The sequence below is a fragment of the Nasonia vitripennis genome (assembly GCF_009193385.2).
Source record: "Nasonia vitripennis strain AsymCx chromosome 1 unlocalized genomic scaffold, Nvit_psr_1.1 chr1_random0002, whole genome shotgun sequence".
NCBI lineage: Eukaryota > Metazoa > Arthropoda > Insecta > Hymenoptera > Pteromalidae > Nasonia > Nasonia vitripennis.
The window spans coordinates 1,130,481-1,155,585 of record NW_022279588.1 but is presented as its reverse complement, the minus strand read 5'-3'; the positions used below and the strand labels follow the sequence as shown (position 1 = coordinate 1,155,585).

General features: G+C 42.4%; 1 protein-coding gene across 12 annotated transcripts in view; it reads right to left on the bottom strand.

The window, feature by feature from the left end:
* The window catches only part of Nos (nitric oxide synthase), a 1,339,001-nt gene that overhangs the window by 347,902 nt on the left and 965,994 nt on the right, over positions 1-25,105 (bottom strand). For all 12 annotated transcript variants that reach the window (XM_032601207.1, XM_031933451.2, XM_032601209.1 and 9 more), the window contains 1 exon segment: positions 3,004-3,173. In XM_032601207.1, the coding sequence (XP_032457098.1) occupies positions 3,004-3,173 (170 nt within the window).

Here is a 25,105-nt window from a genome sequence, read left to right as displayed (position 1 = left end):
GGAGAAAAATGGCAATGCTAGAAAGACGGAGAGCTGAGGAAGGAAATGAGAAGAGAGAGAAGACAGCGGAGGTGGAGAGAAAAGGATGTGAGAGAGTAGTGCTAGAGAGATGTGCAGGGGAGAGAAGAGTGTTGGCCTGGGACCTAGTGAAAGGGTTAAGGCCAACTTCTTCGAGAGAGGAGTCAGCGAGAATGGAGAAGAGAGGAAGTGAGAGAGTGGAGCTGGAGAGATGCTGCGAAAAGAGGAAAGTTTGGACCCAGGACCCAGTAAAAGGTTTAAGGCCAACTTCTCCGAGAGAGGAAGCATTGTTAAGGGGAGGGGATTGCGACGTTGCAAACGTCGCAGCCGCGTCGATACGAGGAATCTCGTTCGATGCGGCCAAGCTCTGAGTGCGCGGAAGAAACAAGCGAGTTGGATTGTTGTTGTCAGTGCCAGCCTGACCTCGAGTTCGAGGAACGGGCCGGCTAACCGTCCACGTTAGCGCGAGAGTGAGCATCGTTGGCGCGAGAGTGAGCCTCGACGGCGCGCGCGCTGATTGGTCCTCCGCATGTCGCGAGCCAATCAGTGGGCGCCGATGTGCGACTCGCTATCCGCGCGGACTGCCAGCCAATCAGGCGCGAGGAAGATGCGCGGGCCCGACGAGCGCGAGTGGAGAGTGAGCGCGAGAACGAGCGGGAAATCGGGGAGTTCTCTCACGACTGTCGACGGAGTACGTCGACGTGCGAGAGAGATGCGTGGCCTCCTCTGTTGCGAGGAGAATCGGGAGAGGTTGTGCGAGTGTGTGAGAGTGTGAGAGAGTCATAGGTGCAGCGCGTTGGCACGAGCAAGTGCCGACACCCGGACGAGCCAGCAACCATCCGCACGAGAGGAAGGAAGCTAGCCAGTCCGCCATCATTGTCCGGAGGACCAGAGCAACCAGCAGCCTTGGCGTGGGAGAGCCGAGGAAGCTAGCCGTCACCAGGTCCACGAGAGTCAGGGAGGCGCCGGCGGGAGCACCGACGGACGTCCACCAGGGAGAGAGCGAGTAAGAAAGTATTAGAGAGAGAGAGAGAGAGAAAGAGATAGAGAGAGAGAGAGAGAGATCCGAGAGTGAGACGAGTGTGGTGCGGGCACACTAGAGAGAGAGAGAGAGAACTCGAGAGACCAGGGTGTTGGTGTACAGTGCGGGCGCACACCAAGACGTCTTCTGCGCGAGGCGTCTGGCCAGCGCACGCGAGAGAGAGAGAGAGAGAGAGAGAGAGAGTGTGAGTGATCATTTTCCCCTCTCCCTAGCGTTCTCCCAAACGTGATGATCGCGGTCAAATCCTACGTTTAGAAAAATCCTAGTGCATGCGAGGCTCTAGGTGTTGCGCACCTGTGTTGGGAGGCACAGCGTCGCAATTCTAATTATTACTTGGGATGTAATCGGTGACGTGACAATAGGTGGTGTGCGTGTACACCACGCTAACATGATCAATCTTATAGATAATACCATCAGAAATAGAATATATCTACTACATTTGGACATACACAATTCGCTGTTGCTCTTTGTGAATCGTTTATACCACGCGAATTCATCGGTAATAAGAGCGTTTAGGAAAAATCTACATCCACCCATTAGACATCTGGGTATAATCTACATCCACCCATTAGACATCGATTTGCACGACATAGTTACAATGCGCGAAATTAAGATGATGTGTGGAAAGCTGATTTGATGGATTTGAGATCTCTAAGAACTTACAATGACGGCTACAGTTACATTCTGATCGTGATCGACGCTGTTAGTAAATTTAGTTAGCTAGAGCCGATTAAGAAAAAAACTTTGAGAAACGTCGCTGAGACTTTTTCACGTGTTTTGTCGATAAGCAATGGGCGGTGTTTTGCGCCCTAGTGGTCGCGAGTCTCGTTTTGTCTACGATCGTAAATAGGTCTTTTTGACAAAGGCATCGAGTGTTTTGTATCAGGAATAACGAGAGGCACCGTGTCACCGTCCGAAACCATCAGACAGGCTCAAGATTATATATATTGTTATGACTAGGTACGGGTAACGTAAATGAGAACACGTATTTACGGTAAAGGAACACAGACTCTTTGTTCTAATCGTACACGGCTTAGCTCATCAGCTGTCAGGAGCAGACTGAACGTAAGTTCCCAAGATCGTTCCTAAGCAGACTGGACTTTTGGTGCTATTCCTTCAGTTCTTTGAGAGTAAAAGAACCAAATTTTTTGACCTCGAGAATATTGAACGTTGAGAGCTAGTTTGTCGTGCCAAGCGTAGTTTTAAGACATTAAACAGTTTAAAGTATACGTTGTTAATCCCTTTGTTTATGTCATGAAATTCGTATCACTTCTTGTAATGTAAGACTTAGTTAAATTGCCAAAGTCTTAGAAAACATGCTTCTGATTTGCAAGAAAATTACATTACCGTCTACAGTCATATAGGCCCAATAGGCCTATAGAGCCTTCTGACACCTCTATGTGGAAGTTGCGCTAAATCCTATTTACCTCTACCATTTCCAACCCCATTTTGCTGCTCTTTTGCTGATTTTTACTATTATTTTATTTTTCTAGAAAAAATTTCCGGTGTGGGCACGTTTTCAGACTCGCACTACGATGGTTAGCCAACACTCTATGCTCTCGAGAGGGCACTGGGTCTGACTCGAAGTGTATACCGCTCCGGGGACTAGCGCATTGGATCGGCCTACCTACGTTATCGCCAAACGTTATTTTTCAAAAGAGCTTAGAACAGCGCTCTGTTTCAACACCTTAGCTTGCAATTACTTTGAATTTTCCTAAACGTTTGCTAATTGTATTGTAGCAAGCTATAATAGACAGGTTATTACCTACTAAGTTTACGACTCAATTTTTTAACAATCATTGAATATATATATATATATATATATATATATATATATATATATATATATATATATATATATATATATATATATATATATATATATATATATATATAAATTTTGTAATAAGCTTTTCCGAAAGTATTAAGTTTTGTTTACTTACGGTTGATAGAAGACACAGCTTTGCTTGATCCTTTGAACACGTAGCTATTGATGCAAAGTATCTAAGTAAATTAGGCGTCGGCGGTGTTGTTATATCAACAAATCTTAGTAATAAATTTCTCAATGTATTTCCTTGATATTTGTCATGAGGAATCCATGATTTAACGATTCCTACCAAAAAATGTTAAAATAATTTAGTTATTAAATTAGAATTTTTGTGATAAACGATGTATTGAGTATTGCTGAATAGAACTGAGTCGAAATGCTTGCTTTACTTATGAAATACATATTTGTGATAGTATAGTTTGTAACGGGATTTTCTAACGCGTCGGACGCGATAACGACACGTCTCCGTGAGTGTAACCTTGCACTCTTAATTTACGGTAAACCAGAGGGAGCAGCGAGGTGAATCTCTGCTACAATTTCCTCGGCTTAATACAAATTAGAAGACCCCATTGACAAACGTGAGGTGAGTGAAGCTCATTTTCTTTCAAGGTGCACCAGCTATAGGTTCTCCTGTGAGCCTCAAACTGAATAGTTGTAGTCAGGGTAAATGAAAACACGGAGGAGTATATAACAAAAGATAAACTGTATTGTGAGGTGAAGAATCTCGGTGGTGACATAATCGATACATTGCTTCAGGAGGACTGACGTATCTGGTATTAATATATTGCTTAATTTAATTATAATTATAATCTTTTTCGCATTCACAGTCGTTATCAAAACTAGAAGACACATCAATGTTACTCATTTTTAAGAATTCGCACTCGTGGCCTAATATTATAAACAATATTTGTTCGAATATTAGTTTAATATGCGAAGAGAGCGAGACGAATAGGCTGTTTACGGTTACGTATGGTACGCGCTCCGCTCCATACCTCTCAATTCGAACCCTTCTTCAGCTAGCGAGTGTGGGAAGTGTAGTTTCCCTTAGCTGCGCAGGTGCTCAGACACAATATGTATGCAGATGATGCGTTTGTAGGCGCTGACAATGAGTCTGAGGCCATTGAGATTCGGAATCAGCTGATCAAGCTTCTGTCATCAGCAGGTATGGAGTTGGGTAAATGGGCGTCAAACAGTTCGGCTATCGTGGAGGATATCCAGGCGGAAAAGCAGAAAGAGTTCGCTGTCGAATGGCATGAGGCAGCTTCTGCTTTGGGCCTAAAATGGACACCATTGAGCGATTCGTTTCGTTTCGAGGTTAAGATTCCAGTTTCGCCAAAGGTTGTGTCAAAGAGATCGATTCTGTTAGAGATTTCGAGGTTGTTTGATCCACTTGGTTGGCTGTCACCTGTATTAGTCAGGGCCAAACTCATGCTCCAGGATTTGTGGATTAATGGTATCGACTGGGACTCAGCTCTCACAGGAGAACTTCTAGATCAGTGGCAAGCGTTGAGGTCTGATCTTCCTGACTTAGCTCAATTGCGAATTCCTCGTTGGTTTGGTTCTTCCTCGCAAACATCATGGGAGTTGCATGGGTTTTCTGACGTATCTCAGAGAGCTTTCGTCGCTGCAGCGTATATGGTAATACCACGGCAGAAATCGGCGTTGATTATGTCCAAGACTAAAGTAGCTCCTATTAAGACGGAGAGTTTGCCTCGATTGGAGATGTGTGGCTCGGAGTTGTTAGTTAGATTGTTGAAGCACCTTTTAGATGGACTTTTATTGAAGCCTGTATCAGTGCACTGCTGGACAGACTCCAAGGTAGTTTTAGATTGGTTGAATGGCCACCCATCGAGATGGCAGACTTTCGTGGCAAACAGAGTGAGTGAGGTGATCACTACTCTGCCTGGGGTGCAATGGCGTCATGTTAATTCCAAAGACAATCCAGCCGATTGCGCAACTCGAGGGTTATCGTCGGAGCAGCTACAGCAGTCTTCCCTGTGATGGGAGGGACATGAGTAGATCAGGAATGATTGGAGGAAGGTAATTGATAGATTGCCCGTGGATGTTTCGCCAGATGTAGTAAATGCACAGGTTGCTGTCGAGAAGAAGGTTGACGAGAATCAAGAATCACAAGCGCGTCTTATTTGGAGAAGTTTTCGAGTTTTCCAAAGATGTTGCGGATTTTGGCTTGTGCTTACAGATGGCGTTCGAATGCGGTCAAGCCCAGAGGAAATCGCTGCACTGGTCATTTTACTGCTGAGGAGATGGAGGCTGCTCGAGTCGGTCTGATTCGTTATGTGCAAAGTCAGCACTACGAGGAGGAATTGCGGTGTCTCAGAAGTAAACAACGGTTGTCATCTCGCAGTCACTTACTGCGACTTGTACCATTTATTTGTCCACAGGGCTTGCTCCGAGTTGGAGGCCGATTGCAGCATTCGTTCTTGCAGTACGATGAGAAGCACTCGATTATACTGCCAGCATCTAGTATTATAGTCAAGAGGTTGATTGAGGAGGTACATCGTCAGACTCTTCATGGAGGCGTTCAGCTGATGCTCAGTTCCCTCAACAGGACGTATTGGATTTCACATGGGTTAACAGTTGTACAGGGAGTTTATCGGCGCTACCATAGATGTATTCGCTACGCTGCTCAGAGTGTACAGCAGCAAATTGCACCGCTTCCATCATATCGAGTTACTCCCCAGCGAGTTTTCGCACACATCGGTCTGGACTATGCGGGACCGTTTTCAATATTGTTCTCTCCAAGGGCAGAGGTGCCAAGTCTACATATAGCGATCTTTATGTGTATGGTTGTTCGGGCCATTCACATTGAAGTGGTGTCTGATTTATCCACAGCTGCGTTTCTAGCTGCGTTTCGCAGATTTACCACGGCACCAACTTCAAGGGCGCAGCCACAGAAATTGACAAGTTATTCCAACGGGCTTCATTAGTATCGCAGGAGGTGGCATCTGCATTGGCGAAGGACGGTACAGTATAGTAAGCTACTCCCGGTTATGAGAAACCATTTCTGGGAGCGATGGCGACTAGAGGTATTGCATCATTTGCAGCAGAGAAACAAGTAGCTGACTCCTGGACGACAGTTGGTCGTGGGCGACTTGGTGCTTCTGAAGGACGAGCTCTGCCCTCCATCCAAGTGGCCACTGGGTCGAATTACAGCGGTACATCCAGGAAAAGATGGTCTAGTACGAGTTGTTACCATCCGTACTACCAATTCCGAGTCCAGTCAAGACTGAAGAGTTTCCCAGTGTCATCAATCGAAGAGATTTTACACACAACACCTACACTGTAAACTCACTTAGCTCGTGAATAGATAGCATCCTAGTCGAATGTTTAAATGTAGATTCATTAGAGTCGAGTTTTTATTTTGTTCTTTAGTATTAGCTTTGGTAGAAATTTTGTATTAGATTATTCAAGAATATAGGCAAATTTAACCTTGTATCAAATTTTATTTTAATGTTGTTAAACTTAAAGCATTGTAAACTTGTTGTTGATCGACTATTCGTTAAGGAATTGATTCCAAAGAAATTTAGTGAGAACAGTTCGATCGGTAGAGTCATGGTAGGGATTAGCTTCTTTCGAAGTAGGCTTTCCTATCTTTAAATTTAATTTATTGTTATTACCGGTCTATTAGTTTAATATGCGAAGAGAGAGCGAGAAGGTTCTAGAAGCTTGTCACTTTAAGTTCAAATTCGACGGTTTTCGCTAGCCCGCACGGCATCAATGAGGTTGCCATGGCAACGCGCGCACGCTCGCTCCTACTCTCTGTCTCTCTCCGCCTGTTTCGCGAGCGGTCTTCTGCCGCTTTCGCTGATTTGTGTTATTCAGTTATCCTATTGCCGAAGCGCTGTGAGGACTGTGACGACCGTTAAACAATATCGTTTGTTAACGCGTCAGTACTTTTAACACTGTAGCCTTCATTTCTTTTCCGTAGTTTAAACACAAGGCCTTTTCTTACGGCATATTAATTCAAGTTAACGGTTGAGAGTGTTTTTGTTTATTGCCAACTAGTCCTTCGAGATCCACAAGTCTCTAACATCAGTTCGAGAGACTATAAATAATATTTAAATAAATATTTATCGCACTGTACATATGAGAAAACTTTAACGTTAATGTAATAGTAAAATTTTAATAATGAATATAGATTATATGGAAAACAGATCCATTATCTACGTATATTTTCTTATTTATATTTTCAAACAATATTTTTTTACCGTTATCCGGTTTACTGTCATTTCTTCGTCAGTAAACCGGTTAACCTCCTGTATTGGAATCGTATTCATCATTAAATGGTTTAGGAAACTTTTTTGAACATTTTTTTTATTAATAATTGTATATGGTATGTTGACATTATAATCACTACATGGTCCATTTATCATAACTTGTCATACAAAAGCAAATAATCTATTTTCGAGAAAGAGAAAAAGAAGACTTAGCCATCTAGTAGACACAATTTATATATAACTTCAATCCATATAGACTGCGGTGTAGCTTCAAGACTGCGTTCGGTTGATTCTCGTCCGTGTATCCCGGTGGCTGATCCAGATAAATTTCTTCTTCAAGTTCTCCGCACAAAAACGCCGTTTTGACATCGAACTTCATAATCTCATAATTTTCTTTTGCTGCTATTGCTAGTAGGATTCTGATTGACTCGTAGCGTACAACAGGTGCGAAAGTTTCGAAGAAATCTATTCCAGGTCGTTTTCGGAATCCTTTGGCCACTAGTCTGGCTTTATATCTTTTCAGATTCCCTACAGCATCTCGTTTCATTGCAAAAATCCATCTGCATACGATTGCTCGTTTGCCTTTAGGTAAATCACATAAAGTCCACGTGTGATTTTCTGTGAGGGCTTGCACTTCCTCATCCATGGAATTTTTACAATTTTGGGCGTTATCACTCACTACAGCCTCATGATAACTCATAGGTACGGCATCAACTAAATATGCAATAGAAATGCCGTATCGATCAGGTGATCGCAATCGGTTTCTGTCGCGTAATTGTCGACCAGCGTGAGCGTTTACATCATTTTGTACCTGTTCAACATTTTCAGCAGCGGGTGCAGGTTCATCTTGGTTAGCCTCTTGTCGTTGATCCTCAATCTGCTCTTCCAGCTGTGGCTCCTGCTGCTCCATCAGAGCGTCTCGCTCGTCTCTTTCTTCCGGATCAAATTCAATTGCGAACGTTGTAGGTTTGGCACTGGCATCAGTGCTTGGCATGGCGTTTTCAGTAAACGTTACATCACTGCCGATCTGAATTTTTTGCGATGCACTGTTCCACAGTCTGTAGTTGGTCGACTCGCCGTCATAACCGACGAGGATTACTGGCTTGCTTTTCGGGTCGAACTTGTGCCGCTTTTCCTTTGGCACGTTCAGGTAAGCTTGAACCCCGAAAATTTTTAAGTGCTTTATGGTGGGCTTCCGTCTAAACCATTTCTTGAACGGAGCGGTCGTGTCTCCTGGCTTGATGGTTCGATTCAGAATGTAACCCGCGGTGCTTACTGCTTCAGACCATAATTTTTTATCGACCTTCTTAGCATGAAGCATCGAGCGCGCACTTTCTACAAGAGTGCGAATTTTGCGTTCGGCACGTCCGACGACAATTCATGGATAATCCTTCGCTCCTTCATGAAGGTTTGGAACTGACCGCAGGTATACTCCGTCCCGTTGTCCGAGCGCAGGACCTTTATTTGTGTCCCTATCTGGGTACGCACGAACGCTTCAAACTCATTGAATCGTGTGCCGCTCGGCGTGCTTATGTTTCCAGGCCCGCAAACATCTGTGTGGATTTTTTCTCCGGGGCCGTAATTGCTCTCTAATCCGACGCTCGGGTGAGGCTTTCGGGACTGCTTGCCCAGAACGCATCCCTCACAGAAAAAATCTTTGCCCGCGACTCCGTCGATTCCGAGCTGTTCGCACGCGTGCTTCACGGCGCGCACATTTACGTGACCCATCCGCTCATGCCAGAGCTTAATTTTATTACTATCTCCAGCTTGAGCCGCATTGTAATCCGTAGGCACTTTCACTTTGAACAGCATTTTGAACAGCGGTTCATGTGGGACCCCTCGTAGGGCTAGCTTGCCGTTCTTTTCTCGAATCTCACATCTGTCTTCGAAGGAGTGTAAAGAGTAGCCTCTCTTGTTTACGGATCCAATCGATAAAAGGTTACATCTTAATTCAGGGACGTAGAGTACATCATGTACTTCACGTTCATATGTAATTCCCTCAATCGTCTCTTGGATCGTTATTATACCGATGCCGCTCGCTGCGATGATTCGATCATCAACTACTCACACCATGTGGCCATTCGTATTCGGCTGCATAGATGTGAAGTAGTCCTTGCAGGAACTCATGTGCATTCCGGCGCCAGTATCAGCAATCCACAAATCCTTTTTCGTATCACTCGCGCACTCGTATTTTTCAACAATATCGCATATCAACACCATGATTTCACTGCGTTTTTAGACGATTCATTGTCGGATGCTTTCTTCGGACATTCGCGCACCCAGTGACCTTCCTCTTTACAGATTTCACATCGCGTTCGCTTCTTTAATTCCTCGATGTCCTTTTTCGAGTTCTTCTTGCGTGTACATTTTATTGAAGATTTTTGCACGTGAAGCGCGAGCGTCGACACTTCATCTTCATAAAGGCGCTTGTCTTCTCTGATTAATCGAGAAATCAGATTTTCAGTTTTTCGTTCAGCCTCGAGAGTGTACTTCCACGTGACGCAAAAATATGAAAACTTTGCAGGCAAACTGCTTAGTAATTTATTCAGCACACACGTATCAGACGGTTTGTCATTCGCGTCATTTAGCTTCTGAATAATGCACTGAAACTACCCGGCTACTGGTTCTTGTTCGTTGATTCTAAACGAATAGAACTTTTCCCAGGCGTCTTGCTTCGTATCTACACTTGAGTCACCGTATAGAGTCTGGATTTTCGTCCACATTTCTACAGGCGTGGATCAACTCATCATGTTGTAGTGTAGAGCTTTTTCGACTGAACCAAGCAACAACATGAATGCTTGATTCGAGCGTTTTTCCCATTCTTTTACTTCTGCTGTCTTATCCGCAGCGGGCTTCTTTACTGAACCGTCCACGAAACCGTACAGCTGTTTTGCTCTTAGCGCTATCACTATTCCAAATTTCCATATAGTGAAATTCTTGCCATCAAGCTTAGTGATATCTAAAATCTCTCTGTCAGACATCGTGAATGATCAGAGAAGTCACTTGCACTAAACACAAAACTCAGACACTAAAGTTTACTTGGCCAGCGTGGCTTGTTATAATTTATTCTATCGCGCAGTGGAAGCGTGCTGGGCCCATAACCTATTGAATTTATATGCTTAAGCTTTAAGCAAAATAAATGCAATTCGGTTCAGCAGAAAAATAAGGATAGAATATTTATTAATTATAACTCAAATAAATACAATTAGGGAAACTAGAGACGACAACCAAGTAATCGCAGTTACTCTTGCAAGGGATGTCGCTCGACTGACTGTCCAGCGCATGTCGCAGAAGCTGTCAGATATTCCGAAATGTGGTAAGGATTATCCCTACCCCAGGCCCTTCGGACTTCGATAGCGTCATCGTCGGGTCGGCCACCGCGTCGGCGGCGGGGCCATAGGTTTATAGCCCTGCATAGGATCCAAACCCTCGGCGCACAATAAAAGAGAAAGCAATAAATGTGCGGCCGGAAATTCGAAGTACATCATTTTTAACAACCTGAATTCGCTAACCTTTTCAAAACTAAAACTCCCAACTCTGAGATCTCCCTCCCCTCTGCAGATGCCTAGTTTATCCACAATCATGTACTTTGTTTTTGATTCAGTTACTTCTAACCCTGTATACTTCGCCGGTTTTATGAGGATTTCCGCGTTTCTTGCTACCGTTTCCCTACAATCCCCCAGTTTATCCGACTCATCTGCGTAGCCTAGTATCTGCGTTGTTCCATTAAGCGTTGCGCCCGGCTGGCTAACCTGCATGTTTCTAACGACATACTCTAACGTTAAGTTGAACAGCACCGTAGAAAGCCCATACCCTTGTTTTAAACCATCGCGTATCGTGAAAGGTTCTGATACATTACCGCCTACTCGGACCTTTCCCGTGCTTCCGTTCAGACATATTTGAATCAATCTCACGAGTTTTTTTGGTACACCGAGAAGTACTAGATTTTGATACATTTTGCTTCCCTCAATAGAACCGTACGCTTTTTTTAAATCTACAAATAGTTGGTGTATGGTTTCGCAAAATTCCAACTTTTTCTCTAACAACTGTCTTATGGTAAACATTTGATCGCTCGTCCAACTGTTGCGCCGAAATCTGCACTGATATTCTCCAACTATAACTTCCGCGAATCGAGTAAGTCTAGGTTGCATTACGTTTGACAGAACTTTTTAGCACGTTGATAAAAGATACCCCTATACTTATTGCAGTCTGTCTTATCCCCCTTTTGGAAAATCGGTATAATGATAGATTACTTCTAATTTTCGGGTATTGTTTAATTTTTCGTCTTATTTTTAGGAAATGATCAATTTGGTTTTGTGTGTCCCCGTTCGGCGATGTCCACGTTGCTTTGTGTATGTCCTTGTGATTAAAATACGTAGTTTTGATTATAAGATCTTTTGCTGCCGCGAAGTTTATGACCCTAATACCGTTATCATTGCTGGCTTCGTGCAGGCTTTCCTTCCCTATAGTAGGCTTAAACATTTCCTCTCTACCTATTTTAGCATTGAAATTGTCTAATACTATTCTTGTGTCGTAAGACGCGAACTGGTCGATCACCTCCTTTAAAGTTTCGTAATAAAGATCCTTAGCTTCTTCTTCTTTGTCCTACGTAGGACAGTGTACATTAATAAATACATATATATACCATTCACCTTCGATCATGATGTACGAGAGCCTATTATTGACGGATTTGAAACTTTTAACCGAATGTATGATGTTTTTGCTTACGAGAAATCCGGTGCCTAGGGATCCCCCGCTCCCGGCCCTATACAGGTACGTGAAGTCACCCGATGCTAGTACTCCGCCATCTGGCCACCGCGATTCCTGTATTCATACCAAATCTAGATTGTACCTATCAGCTTCCTTTATGAGTTCTTTAAACGCAAGTCCCTTTTGGTTTGGTTTTGATTTTTGCTTCCTCCTAGAGGAAGCTTTTTAATAGTAACATTTTGAGTTTTATCAAAACTTCTAGAAAATACTTTTTAGTGTGTTAGAAGTTACATCAAATGCTTTTGGAAAATGTCCGTATAGGTGTGTGTGTGTGTGTGTGTGTGTGTGTGTGTGCCGTAATATTTCTGATTTCAGATAAAATGAAAAAGGCGATTTTTTTTTAAATTCATATTTCTGAAACTAAACGTCATAACCTCGCGAAAAAAATTATGTCAATGGGTCACGTGTCAACCTATACTCCATTAATATTTCAAGTAATTTGACTAATTAATTTTTCAGTAATAAATCGAAAACTGAAAAAAATGAGTTTTTTTTGTGCCTCGATTACGGACGCAAAAAGACCTTATTGCACTTGAGATTTCGGAAAAAAGTAGATATTTTATATGTTTTGGCTAAGTTTATTGCACAGCTTTCAAACCCCTATGGTTCGTAAGATATCAAGGTTTCAATTTGTTTTTTGAAAATTTTTTGATTTCCGATATCTCTAAAACAATGTAGTCAAATGCTTCAAAATTTTATTTGGTGATTCACTATAAAAAAAGCTATCTGCTGTTAAAATTTTAAACGATTCCATCAAGCGGTTTTCAACTAAAGAGCTAAAATGTAAAAATCGTTTTCTTGAAAATTGCGCGAGCGACCTATCTAATGAATAACCTGCTGTTTTGATGGTTAGGTTGGTTAGGAACACATGTAAATATGCGTGAATTGTAAATATCTGTGAAAAAAAATTGACGACAGTGTTCGTATTCTATAATAAGAAAACAGAGGGGTCTGCAAACTTTTGGACAATGAACTATCCAAAACTTTTATTAAATTGTGTATCAAAAATCGCCTCATGCATTAGCAAGCAGTTATACAGGGTGACCCAATTTAAACGGGCACCGCTCATAACTCGTCAGGGACAGCCACAATCGAAAAAATGGTAGAGACCAAAGTTGTAGGATATCGAAGGGGCAACCCGATGGTGACCTTGGATTTGACTTTGAACGCGTTTTTCAAGGTCATTTGAAGGTCAACTTTGGATTTTTAAATAGGAACCCCATTCTTTTATTGCGGGAATGGAAAGAGCGGTAAATTTTACGTTCAGAATGGTATGTTCGGTTGCGGCACTGAAGGTCATCTCAATGTCCTGCAGCCAGAATGAAACCCCGCCTACGTAATTCCTCTAGCAACGCCAAATTAAAAAAAAGTGGTAGAGACCAAAGTTGTTGTATAGGGGGGGGGGGGGGGGGGAGAATTGTGACCTCGAATTTGAGCCAGTCCTACAAGGTCATTTCAAGGTCAAATTATTTTTTTTTCAAACTTTACTTTTACTTTGTATCCGAGATGAAATCCCTTCTTAGATGTTCTCTGTCCAGCGGCCAAGATGCAAATGAGCCCTCGCTAGCGTCCAAACATAAGTCTCGCTATTCCCCGAATGATCCCTTCCGACGGTTAACTTGCGAATGACTCCTCTAGGTGGTCGCCACCTACCTACCCGAACTCCTGATGTGCGAAAAATAAAAATGGCTCCCGAAATAAGCCTTTTAAAATAAGTCCCGCGCTCAGTCTTGCCACCGCGACTCCGTCGAACCTTCCCCTACGACGCTTAACTCACGAATGATTTTCAAGCAGGCGCCCCGGCCCCGCGCCGTACCTGCCGCCCGAACTTTCGATTTGCAAAAATAAAAATAGCCTCCGAAAATTGTCGAAAGAGTCTCACACTCGGCCTTCCGCCAAAAATATTAACGAAAATTTTTATTAAAAAGCCAATCATCGATACAGAAAAAGATTAAGTAAAACATCGAAGTATTGTAGAAAAACGTCAAAGTTTGATAAAAACGTAAAAAAAATATTAAATGTTTTATTTTTAAAAAATCATAAATTGATAAACCGTAATGCCAAAATATGAATAGAATTTTACAATAAAAAGCCATCGATACAGAAAAAGAAAAAGTAAAACATCGAAGTATAAAGTAAAAAAGTTTTTATATTTATTTTACACACATTTATTATTTGAATCAGAAATAAATTGCATTATGTTTTTTTAAATAACGTTGTTGTTTTTCCATTTAATTTATTCATAAATTATTATTGTTTTAAGTATACATAGATATACATACATACGTATGTTTGTATACATATGCTATACACACATACATGTAAACACGCATGTTGAAAATACATATGTATAAGCAGAATTATAAAGTTTGTAATACATACCATGTCGTCACACAGATTATACATACAATTACTGGCAACAGTTAATATAATTATTTAGTGATAATTCCACTGTATAAATATTTTAATTCTATTAGAAATATTTTTGCAGCAGAAATTGGTAGGTACTTAAATTTTTTGCACTTTTCTATTAGATAAGTAATAATAAACAACCAACAACACTAAAAAATGTATGTTCATTATTTAAACTTGTACAATATGTAAGCTGTAAAATATTGTATTTAACACGATAATAATTAATTAATAACATACATATTAATATAAAATATTGCATCTAAAGTTATGTTAATGTAAAAAAATTTTTATCTAACGTAACAGAATATTTATTATTGTTAACAAATGAAGATTGTACTTTTTACATCATTTCATTTAATATTAAAAATAATACGAATATACATTTTCTATTAAAATTTTTGTATTAATGTCTTGTATAAAAAAAGTTCTGCAATACGTAATGAAGGTATTTCTTGAAGAATCAATTTACTTAAAATTAAAAAATGTTTGATATAATTTCAAGTCATAGCGATTATTCTAGAAAATATTGTTTAAGAGCTAAATATTCCGATTAATTACCCATATTTTAAATGTATGTATAAGTTTGATTTCACTTCATAAAATTTAATAAGTTAAAATAAATCTTTTACTAAAATACAATTTTAACTATTTTATAAGTTATCTATTAAAATTTACTTTTAACACTTTTGGAATTACAAAATATTTATTTATTATCTATTTCATAAAAGCTTCCTAATCAATAAATTATTTTATAATAAAAAATTAATAATTACTATTTGCAATTAAATAATTGTTTAAGTAGTTTTTCATTTATTATTTTTTGCAGAAAACAGTCTAAGTTCTAGTAATGCAGTAGAATTTTTAAATTTATTTAGATATTTATCGACTTCAAATACTAATTTAATAATTGAAAATATGTGATTTGAGTCATTTTTTTTATTTTTGTAATATTTATAATCTAAGTAAATATGCCGGACTATAGTCGAAGCGAAATTGTTGATATTTTATTGATTTTGGGAGAGTGTCGAAGAAATTATAATGCAGCAGCACAATTATATCGAAGGCGTTTCCCAAACAGAAATCATCATCCATCTCGAAGTACGATCCAGAGAATTGAACAGCGAGAGAGGCGAGGACCTCAAAGATCACGACAACGTCATAGAGTAATGACTATCGAGCGAAATGATCCACGAGTATTGGTGGTGCTTGCTATGATTTATTTAGATCCTCATATTTCAATTCGACAACTAGAAGTACGATCTGGCATCCCGAGAGAAACAGTGAGAAGAATAACAAGACTCCATCGTTACCATCCATATCATATTACTTTGACCCAAGAGCTAACAGAACGTGATTTTGAAAGAAGGTTACGATTTTGCCAATGGGCACAGGAAAGATTGCAAAACGATCCACATTTTTTCAGGTACGTCATGTTTTCCGATGAAGCCACTTTCCATAATACAGGTCAACTAAACCGACACAATTCCCACTATTGGTCCATTGAAAATCCTCATTGGACCCGTGCAGTCGATCACCAACATCAATGGAGTCTTGTAGTATGGTGTGGTATTGTTAATGGCTATCTAATTGGGCCTTACTTTTTTGACGGTAATGTTAACAGAGATAGATACCTCCATTTTCTGACAAATGAATTACCAAATCTGTTAGAAGATGTTAATATACAAACCAGAATGCGTATGTGGCTTCAACATGATGGTGCACCTGCGCATAGAAGTTTAGATGTTCAAGATTTTTTAAATCAAACATACCGTAATAGATGGATAGGTATTGGACGTGGTGAAGATCATGTTGAGTGGCCTCCACGATCCCCAGATCTCACGAGCCCAGATTTTTATTTATGGGGCTTTTTGAAAAACAGCGTGTATGCGGACGCCCCTACTACTAGAGAAAATATGATGCAAAGAATCATTAATACTTGCAGAGGCATACCAAGGCATGTGCTTCTGTCGACTGTTGGAAGCTTTGAGCGAAGAATTCAACAATGTATTAGACATCATGGAGGGATTTTTGAACACTTAATTAGGTAAAGCTTAAACTCTATTTATAAAGTGATTTTTTCATGGTCTTGCCTTCATCTGCCGGTGTCTTCACGTCTTGCCTTCATCGGCCGGGCTATGATTCTTGCCTTAATCGGCCGGTGTCTTCACGTCTTGCCTTCATCGGCCGGGCTATGATTCTTGCCTTAATCGGCCGGTGTCTTCACGTCTTGCCTTCATCGGCCGGGCTATGATTCTTGCCTTAATCGGCCGGTATCTTCACGTCTTGCCTTCATCGGCCGGATCAAAATGGGACCTGAAAATCCACCCTGCTACGTCCTCGTCGTGGGTCCTGGACATCAAGTTTTATAATGATGACAAAACGCAGGAAATGGTACGCTAAATGATTAAAATCTTTTCTTCTATTTTAAATTTACTACTTCGTTTAAAGTGCAACATTTAACACGCTTTCAGGATCCGGAGTCGAAAAAGTGGGTGCTGTTTGAAAAAAAATAATTTGACCTTGAAATGACCTTGTAGGACTGGCTCAAATTCGAGGTCACAATTCTCCCCCCCCCCCCCCCTATACAACAACTTTGGTCTCTACCACTTTTTTTTAATTTGGCGTTGCTAGAGGAATTACGTAGGCGGGGTTTCATTCTGGCTGCAGGACATTGAGATGACCTTCAGTGCCGCAACCGAACATACCATTCTGAACGTAAAATTTACCGCTCTTTCCATTCCCGCAATAAAAGAATGGGGTTTCTATTTAAAAATCCAAAGTTGACCTTCAAATGACCTTGAAAAACGCGTTCAAGGTCAAATCCAAGGTCACCATCGGGTTGTCTCCTCGATATCCTACAACTTTAATCTCTACCAATTTTTTTTATTTGGCGTTGCTAGAGGAATTACGTAGGCGGGGTTTCATTCTGGCTGCAGGACATTGAGATGACCTTCAGTGCCGCAACCGAACATACCATTCTGAACGTAAAATTTACCGCTCTTTCCATTCCCGCAATAAAAGAATGGGGTTCCTATTTAAAAATCCAAAGTTGACCTTCAAATGACCTTGGAAAACGCGTTCAAAGTCAAATCCAAGGTCACCATCGGGTTGCCCCTTCGATATCCTACAACTTTGGTCTCTACCATTTTTTCGATTGTGGCTGTCCCTGACGAGTTATGAGCGGTGCCCGTTTAAATTGGGTATAGATATATTAAAACAATATTTTATTTATTGGACTTATAAATTTTGTTGGAGGAAGCTACGTGCCAATGAATTGGCAGCGGTTTTTTGAACCATGATAGTATGTTAAACCCGGGCGCTTTGGATCATGTTCCGATCGCAGGTGAGTCCACCGTTCTAGAAGTAATAACCCCCATACCTCTCTAGAACTAAGTATGAGAGCTTTCCGACTTTGTCGAGGACAGTGTTAACTCGTCGTTAGACACACTAGGGTTTCATTCTCGCATCCCAACGCCCCCCCTGCAAGGCAGCGCGCCTTCGCTGGCATCGTTACCGCGTAAGACCAGGTGACGAATCATTCTACATATTCCCTTCCTAGGCAGTTGTCATCTCTCCCTCATCCTCCTCGGCAGCAAGATTTTTGCCCATTTTTGTAATGTGTGATGAAAGAGATAGATTAAGAGATAAGAGATAATGTGAAGTGTTTTTTGTTGTGGTGCTTGCGTAGTGTTTCTAGATGAATGCGTTCGACAGTGTGGGCTCATTACATCCACGCCTGTTCCTATCGGCTGTCCGCGGCTGCTTATTCAATTTATTTGCAGCTAACCTCTTTCTCAGGGGCTGTTCCGCAACCTGAGGACGCGCTGCGTAGTGGTGATAGGCACCCACCCGTCCGATCTGGACGACAACGCCCAAGACCCGCTTAGAGTTGCAGCATTGTAACAGGAGTTACACGGGTTTAGAAGAAAAAATTAACCACAAAATTGAGAAAGGGCTAAAAATGGTGGAGAGCGAAATAAAAGAAAAAGGTGAAAAAAGAAAAAGAAATAGAAAGAAATGGAAGGAGACGTAAAAGAGGGAGGAGGAAAACAGGGAGGCGGATAAACGAGATCTGGATGGGACGTTAGAAAAGGAAAGGAAGGAAAGAAAAGAGGAGTTAAAACGGATACTAAAGAAGATAGAAAAACTCAAAAAGGGGAAGATAAACATAAAAATAGAGAGACACAGTTAGGGGAGATTGAGGGGAACGAAACGGGGGCTGAGGCGGGGAAGGATAGATAACAGATGGAAGAATTAGAGTAAATAATTGAGGAGGGGAAAAAGGCAGGAAAAATAATAACATAATGATAACGGGCTGGCAGAATGAACACTGATACAAGAAAACAGTGAAAGATTGGATAAAAAGTAGACTAGAGATAGATATAACATTAAGGAGGACATGGATACAGAAAGAGAACATTTGCAGGATATGCGCGGAATGCAGAAACTAGGAGGAAAAAGGGTCATGAGAGAAAAAGCAATTTTGCAAGGATGAGATATATTTATAGACCATTATCTTACATGAAAGAAAAGAAGAAACAAGAAGAAACTAAGGGAATACGAAGCAAATGGACGGAAGGAGGGTACAGTAGTTAAGATAGGTTTTAACAAGTTATGGATAGAAGGGGTAGAATACATATTGAGAGAAAGGGAACAGGAGCTTTTCCGGAGAAAAAAGAGGATGGGAGAGGGAGAGAAAAGGAGCACAGAAGAGCACAAGGATGATTAGTTAGAACGTAGAAGGAACAAAGAGATTAGATGAGAGAGCATGGGGTTACATAAGAGGGTTTGAGGTTTTCTGTCTACAAGAAACATGGTTAAAAGACAAAGAAGGAAAATTTTGGGAAAAGAAACTAGGAGGATTCGAAGTTAGAGCAAGAAACGCGAAAAAGGGGGAGAAAGAGGGAGAGTAAAAAGGGGAATGGTGATGGTAGCTAAAATAGGAGATAAAACAGAGAAAAAAAATGGATAAAGGAAAATACAAGCGAATTTATAGGAGCAAGGATAAGGAGATAGGGGGATACATGGTGGATAGGAATGGCATACATGAATGAGGAAAAACAGGACAACTATAAAGAAAGGAAAGAGATAATAAAGAAGGCCAGAGGAGAGAAGGTGATATCCTTCATGAAAATAATGTGCAGAGATCTGTGCATACATCTCCGCAGAGATTTCCGCACTGATCTCTGCACAATATTTTCGTAAGGGATGGGGCAGAGATATAAATGCGAGAACGGGATTTGAAGAAGGTGAGTAGAAGGGGTACCTTATCAATCATGCAGGGGCGGGGCATGAGCGTCTGGGAAAGCTACCGATCCGTGGGGAAGTGAGGCCTAGGTCTGGTGGACGGGCTCTTGGCTCGGGGGACGTTATCGATCCAAGGTGGTGACCTATCTTGGGGTCCGTTATAGTTCAGCTGGGCGGGGGTGGGTAAGAGGGGGTGGTGGGTGGTGGTCAGACTTAGAGGACGTTTAGTGGCGGCGGGATGGTGTCGTTCAGGCGTTTGTTTATAAATTTTTATTTATTATAAATTTGTTTAATGTTGTTAAACACTTTGTTTATTGCAAATTTCTTGGATGGAGTAAACAATTTTGTGCGTGAATAAGGTAAGTAAAAAAAGAATAAAGAAATGTTTAGTTGTTATGAACAAATGAATGTTTATAAAAATTATTTGTAAATTTTGAAAGTCATAAATAATTTAGCGGGCCTGTTTCTGAAGTTGAGTAATAAGAGTATCCGAAGCAGAGACTATCAGGATCTGGGCATAGGAGAGTTTGGGTTTCGAACCACCCGCTGCGAAGAATGGGTATGGTAAAAGGAGAGAGAGAGAGAGAGATTTAGATTAGATTTATATGCTTTTTATTGTTGTACATTATGTTGTACATATTTAAATATAGTAAAAATACAGATAAGTTCAACAATTGTTGTGTAAGAAGTGATAGTGTGAAGAGTAAATGGAATGATGTGAAATGAGATGGATGGGTGTGTATGTTTGTGTCATGTTTACGTGTTTTCCAAATTAAAGAAATATGATTTAGCTGTTTGTTTAAAGTGTGATATGGATTAGGCTATTCCAGAGGCAGGAAGCACTGATGAAAAATGAGTTCCTCAGCGTCTCCGTTCTGAAGGACCGGATGTCCAGGGGGGTCACCTCACCCCTTACAAGCGCGACGTGGAAATCAAAATAGGCTAATAGGTAGATAGGTACGGAGGTGTTGAACATTTTCCTTAGAAAACAGGCCATGAAGTATTTCCTACGACCGGCGGTGGTAAGCCATTGCAACTCATGCCTATAAGGGGAGATGTGCTCGTCCCTGCTTACACCGTAGATATAACGGATCCCCGTGATGACAAGCCTCTGCAGCCTCAACTCAGGTTCCTGTGTCAGGTCACAGTAAGCCAGTGAACAGTAATCGATGATGGGAAATAGGAGTGCTTGCACCAAGTGTTGGCGCAACCTGAGGTTAGTGCTCTTCCTAAAAAAATAGAGACGGTACATTAAAGAGTGAGCACGTTTACAAACTTGTGTAACGTGCTCTTTCCACGTGAGTTTGGAGTCTAGCACCAAACCCAGATTGCGCACCGATGATTCGTAGTCGACCCGGGCTCCCCCTATATTTATATAGGTGTTAACAGTAGTAGGTAGAGCATTTATATAGTAGGGGGAGCCCAGGACGATTGCTTTAGTCTTAAGGACATTAAGTTTAAGACTATTTGATGCAGCCCAGCCCATTATCCTCTCGGCGTTAGCACTCATCCTGACAGAGCAGGAATCAAGCTCCTCGAGGTGGCATTGGCTGTAGATCTGCAGGTCATCTGCATAGATTAGATGGGACACATCTGAATCTGGGCAAAAACCAATATCACTGATGTACAACGCGAACAACAGAGGGCCTAAAACTGACCCCTGTGGAACCCCGGTGTTTAATGGTAGAAAAGTTGAGAGCTCGTTGTTGTCACCAATGACGGCCTGTTCTCTTCCCGTGAGGTAAGATGCAATCCAGCAGATAACCTGCTTGGAAAAGCCGAAAGAGGATAGCTTTCCGAATAGCTTGACGTGACACATAGTATCAAACGCCTTGCTAAAATCAAATAGATGTAGCAGAGTGACCCTCTTTCTGTCTATCCCAAGCCTGGCATCATCAGTCAGCTTGATTAAGCCAGACTGCGTACTGTGGCCAGTGCGAAAGCCAGTTTGGAAATTGTCAAGGTAAAGTCTTGTTTCAAGATATTCAGAGTTTTGCTTGTGCACCAGTCACTCTAGCGCCTTGGACAGGAAACAGAGTAGAGAGATCGGACGGTAGTCAGTTACAGCTGTTGGAGAGTTAACATTGTTTAGTACTCTTACGATCGATGATTTCCAGGCTGAAGGAAAGCGTGCCTCGCTCAGAGATAGGTTAAAAATTTGACAAAGTAAAGGAGCGAGTATTGGCAGTGCTTTGGGGATTACAACCTGTGGGATGCCATCGCTTCCCTTGGCCTGGATGTTAAAGTGTGATACTGCAGCCGACACATCCGACTCCGTGATAGCCCTGAAGATGAAGTGTTCGTGATGAAGAGTTTGAGGGTCATTTGAAATGGAGCTAAAGTGTTTGTTGAGAGCATCTGAAGAGAGGGGGTGAAGGAGATTTAGAGGTAGTAATACCAAGATTTTCAAGCTCTTTCCAGATCTCTGCAACATCGGTCAATGTAGACAAGCGTGAATAAGAGTAATTTAGCCTGGCTTCCTCAACCTGTTTATGAGCGTTGTCCCTTGCAATTCTATAGAAGTATAGATCCCAAGGTAAACGACTTCTGCGAAAGCGCCTGTAGAGTCTGTTCCTTTCAGTTAAAAGGTCACGAAGAGCCGCGGTAAACCACGGGTGACGTTTACGTCCAGGTGTCACAGTCTTTAATGGGGCAAGATAATTTATGGCGTTCGTGATGTGAGCATTAAGAATAGTAATGCATTCGACAAGTGATGGCGTGGTGTAGGATGATCAGTCACATGCGCTAAGGAAGTTACTTAGCTTCTCAGCACAGATTCCTTTGTAGTTTCTGTAAGAGTATGTAGCAGGTACGTGGCGTGGAATCTGTACGTCGAGTTTAGCCGTGATAAGGTCATGTCCGTTAATGAAAGGATTGTCTGTCTTCCAGTATGAGAGCAGGCGATCCTGCTCATCAATTAAGCATAGGTCAAGCCAGGTGTCAGAGTCCTGTTTGTGATGGATTGCACCATATGGCACAGAAGTGAGGGAGTTCTCATCAATGAAGGCCCTGATGAAATTGGCGTCTTCAGATGAAGAAAGCTGATCGGCATTAAAGTCACCCATGATGACCTTCGTGGAGTAGTTGTGCATAAGTGTTGTTAGTTGTTCAATAAAATTAGATCCCTGGATAAAGGGTGAGTGAGGAGGGCGATACACAACCCCCACGAAGATGGGCGATACTCCCTTAGCTGTGATTTCACAAAAAAGATACTCCGGCTTACCTGGCTTCCCTGACCATTCGCCGTCAGATCACAAGATAACGCTAGCCGTCAATGAAAGATGAATATAGAGGACCACACCTCCACCGTTCCTGTTTCTGTCCCGTCTGTGCAAGGTGTAACCATTCAGTGAAGGGATGGATGATATATGTCACTTAGCCAGGTCTCAGTTACAGCTATTACATGAAAGGGGGAACGAGTGGACAAGAAGAGCCTGATCATCTCAATGTGACCCGTAAGGGAATTCGCATTGAAATGACAGACCCTTAGACCCTCGGACAGATACGTTTTAGAGGCAGATGTGGATGAGTTAGATGATTTAGATGGTGGTTTTGGTGGAATGATATGTGTGTGTGTTAGTGTGTGGTATCCATGCTGGCTGTTGGCGGCGTACGGGCTAAAAAAGCCTCAAGATCAGCGTCTGTAGAGATGACCGTGGCCCGTTCGCTGTCCTCGCCAGAACGGATGTAGACTTTCCCGTCCCTCACGAAAGAGCGGCATCCCCCCCTCTTCTTTACCTCCAGCCTGGCCTTTATACGCAGCTTGTGAATGTCTGGAGGAAGCAGCTCGTTTATGTTGATAAGTCCCTGGTGGTTTGGGTGGAGAGCTCTCGCTTCCTCTAGTAGGGCAGCATCCAGTTCGCTGGTGTGGAGTTTGCGTTTCCTAGCTTTGGCCACGATGATGGAGCGGGCCAGCGCACTGGAAGAGAGAGTGACAGCTAGAGGTGGTAATCTGCTGTCACCTTGCACATTGATGTTGGTTGCGTCAAGTCTCCCCATGATCCTGACGGTTGCCACATCCTGCCTAAGGACCATGGGATCCAGTGCAGCCAGGACGGTGCAAGCCAGGAGTTGCAGTGATGTCTCCTGGGTATAGGCCAGGCCAGAGATCACCACCACATTATTCGCCGAGCACTCCTGCCTCCTCTTAACTTCAGCCAGCTCGCTGCGGAGGTTGTTGATCTCTTCAGAGGCAGGAGCAGTGCTGATGTTCTGCTGCTCTGTGGGGCTCCTTGACGATAGCTCTAAATATTGTGCCTGCAGCTCAGAGATGGTGGACTCAAGATTGTTTAGTCGAGTCTTGAGTGCGGGCAAGTTGTCAAGGGCTTTGAGGCAGTTTTGAAGGGGACCAAGCCTTTTCTCAATTCGTGAGACCCTTTCAGACACCGTGTTTTGCGCCTGAAAGGCCTCACTCTGGATCTTTCGAATATCATCCAGCGCCGCGAAAATATCCTTAAGGGACGTCTCTATGGACGTCACCTGTATTCTCGATGGCGATTGATTCCTGGAGCTAGCCAGAGATGCGGGTGCCGATTTGTTTTTCTTCGGCGCACCCGTTGCAGGCGTGCCCTTGGCAGATGTATTTGCCGCCGCTGCTGCCGCTGCCGCTGATTTCGCCCTAGTCTGCATGGTTTTGGGCGTGACGGTGTGATACTCCACCACGCAAGCAGCACAGGCAAGTGTGGCAGCATCCCTTACCATTATGGACCTAAAGGTGACGCATATAGTGTGGAACTGCTGATTACATAACTCGCAGGTCTTCATTTTTCCCCTAGCTGTTTTATTGCAGTGTGCACACGTGACGGGCAGTTCGACGTTCTTCCCACCAATTCCGCTCATTTTAGGTGTTATTGAGTCTCTGTCGACAACTTACTGGCAGTCGATAACGTAGAAAGAGTTGCAGGATAGTGACAGTAGGCAAGTTATCGACTGAGCCAGAGACTTGGTACTCTCGAAGCCAGATGGAGTGCTAATCGAGAGAGAGGTGAGATTTGACCGACCTGCGATTGATGATGGAGACGTTGATGGTGGTGTTCCGTCTATCCAACAGGTGGCTCCACGTGGTTTACTTTGAGGAAAAAATAGACGCCGTGCAGCGAGAAAGAGAAAGCCGTGCGAGTTTGCAGGTTAGGTTACAGCGACAGATGTTTAAGCAGAAAAGTAGCGCCGAAAGAAGTTGCAGCCTCCAGTGATTATTATCTCACGTTGAAGGTTGCAGAAAAGCGCATGCAACGATCTACAAAACAATAGGCCCGAAGGCAGGGTGCGGCAGTAAGAGTGCTATGAAAAATGAGCAAAGCGGAACAGGTCTGTTGTACTCACGTGAGAAAGAGAGAGAGAGAGAGAGAGAGAGAGAGAGAGAGAGAGAGAGAGAGAGAGAGAGAGAGAGAGAGAGAGAGAGAGAGAGAGAGAGAGAGAGAGAGAGAGAGAGAGAGAGAGAGAGAGAAAGAGGGAGAGAGAGATTTGAATTTCCGCGTTCCGCCGCTTTTGTATTAGGAGGATAGAAAATTTTGAGAGACATACCGGGGATCAAGGAAAGGGGGTCTT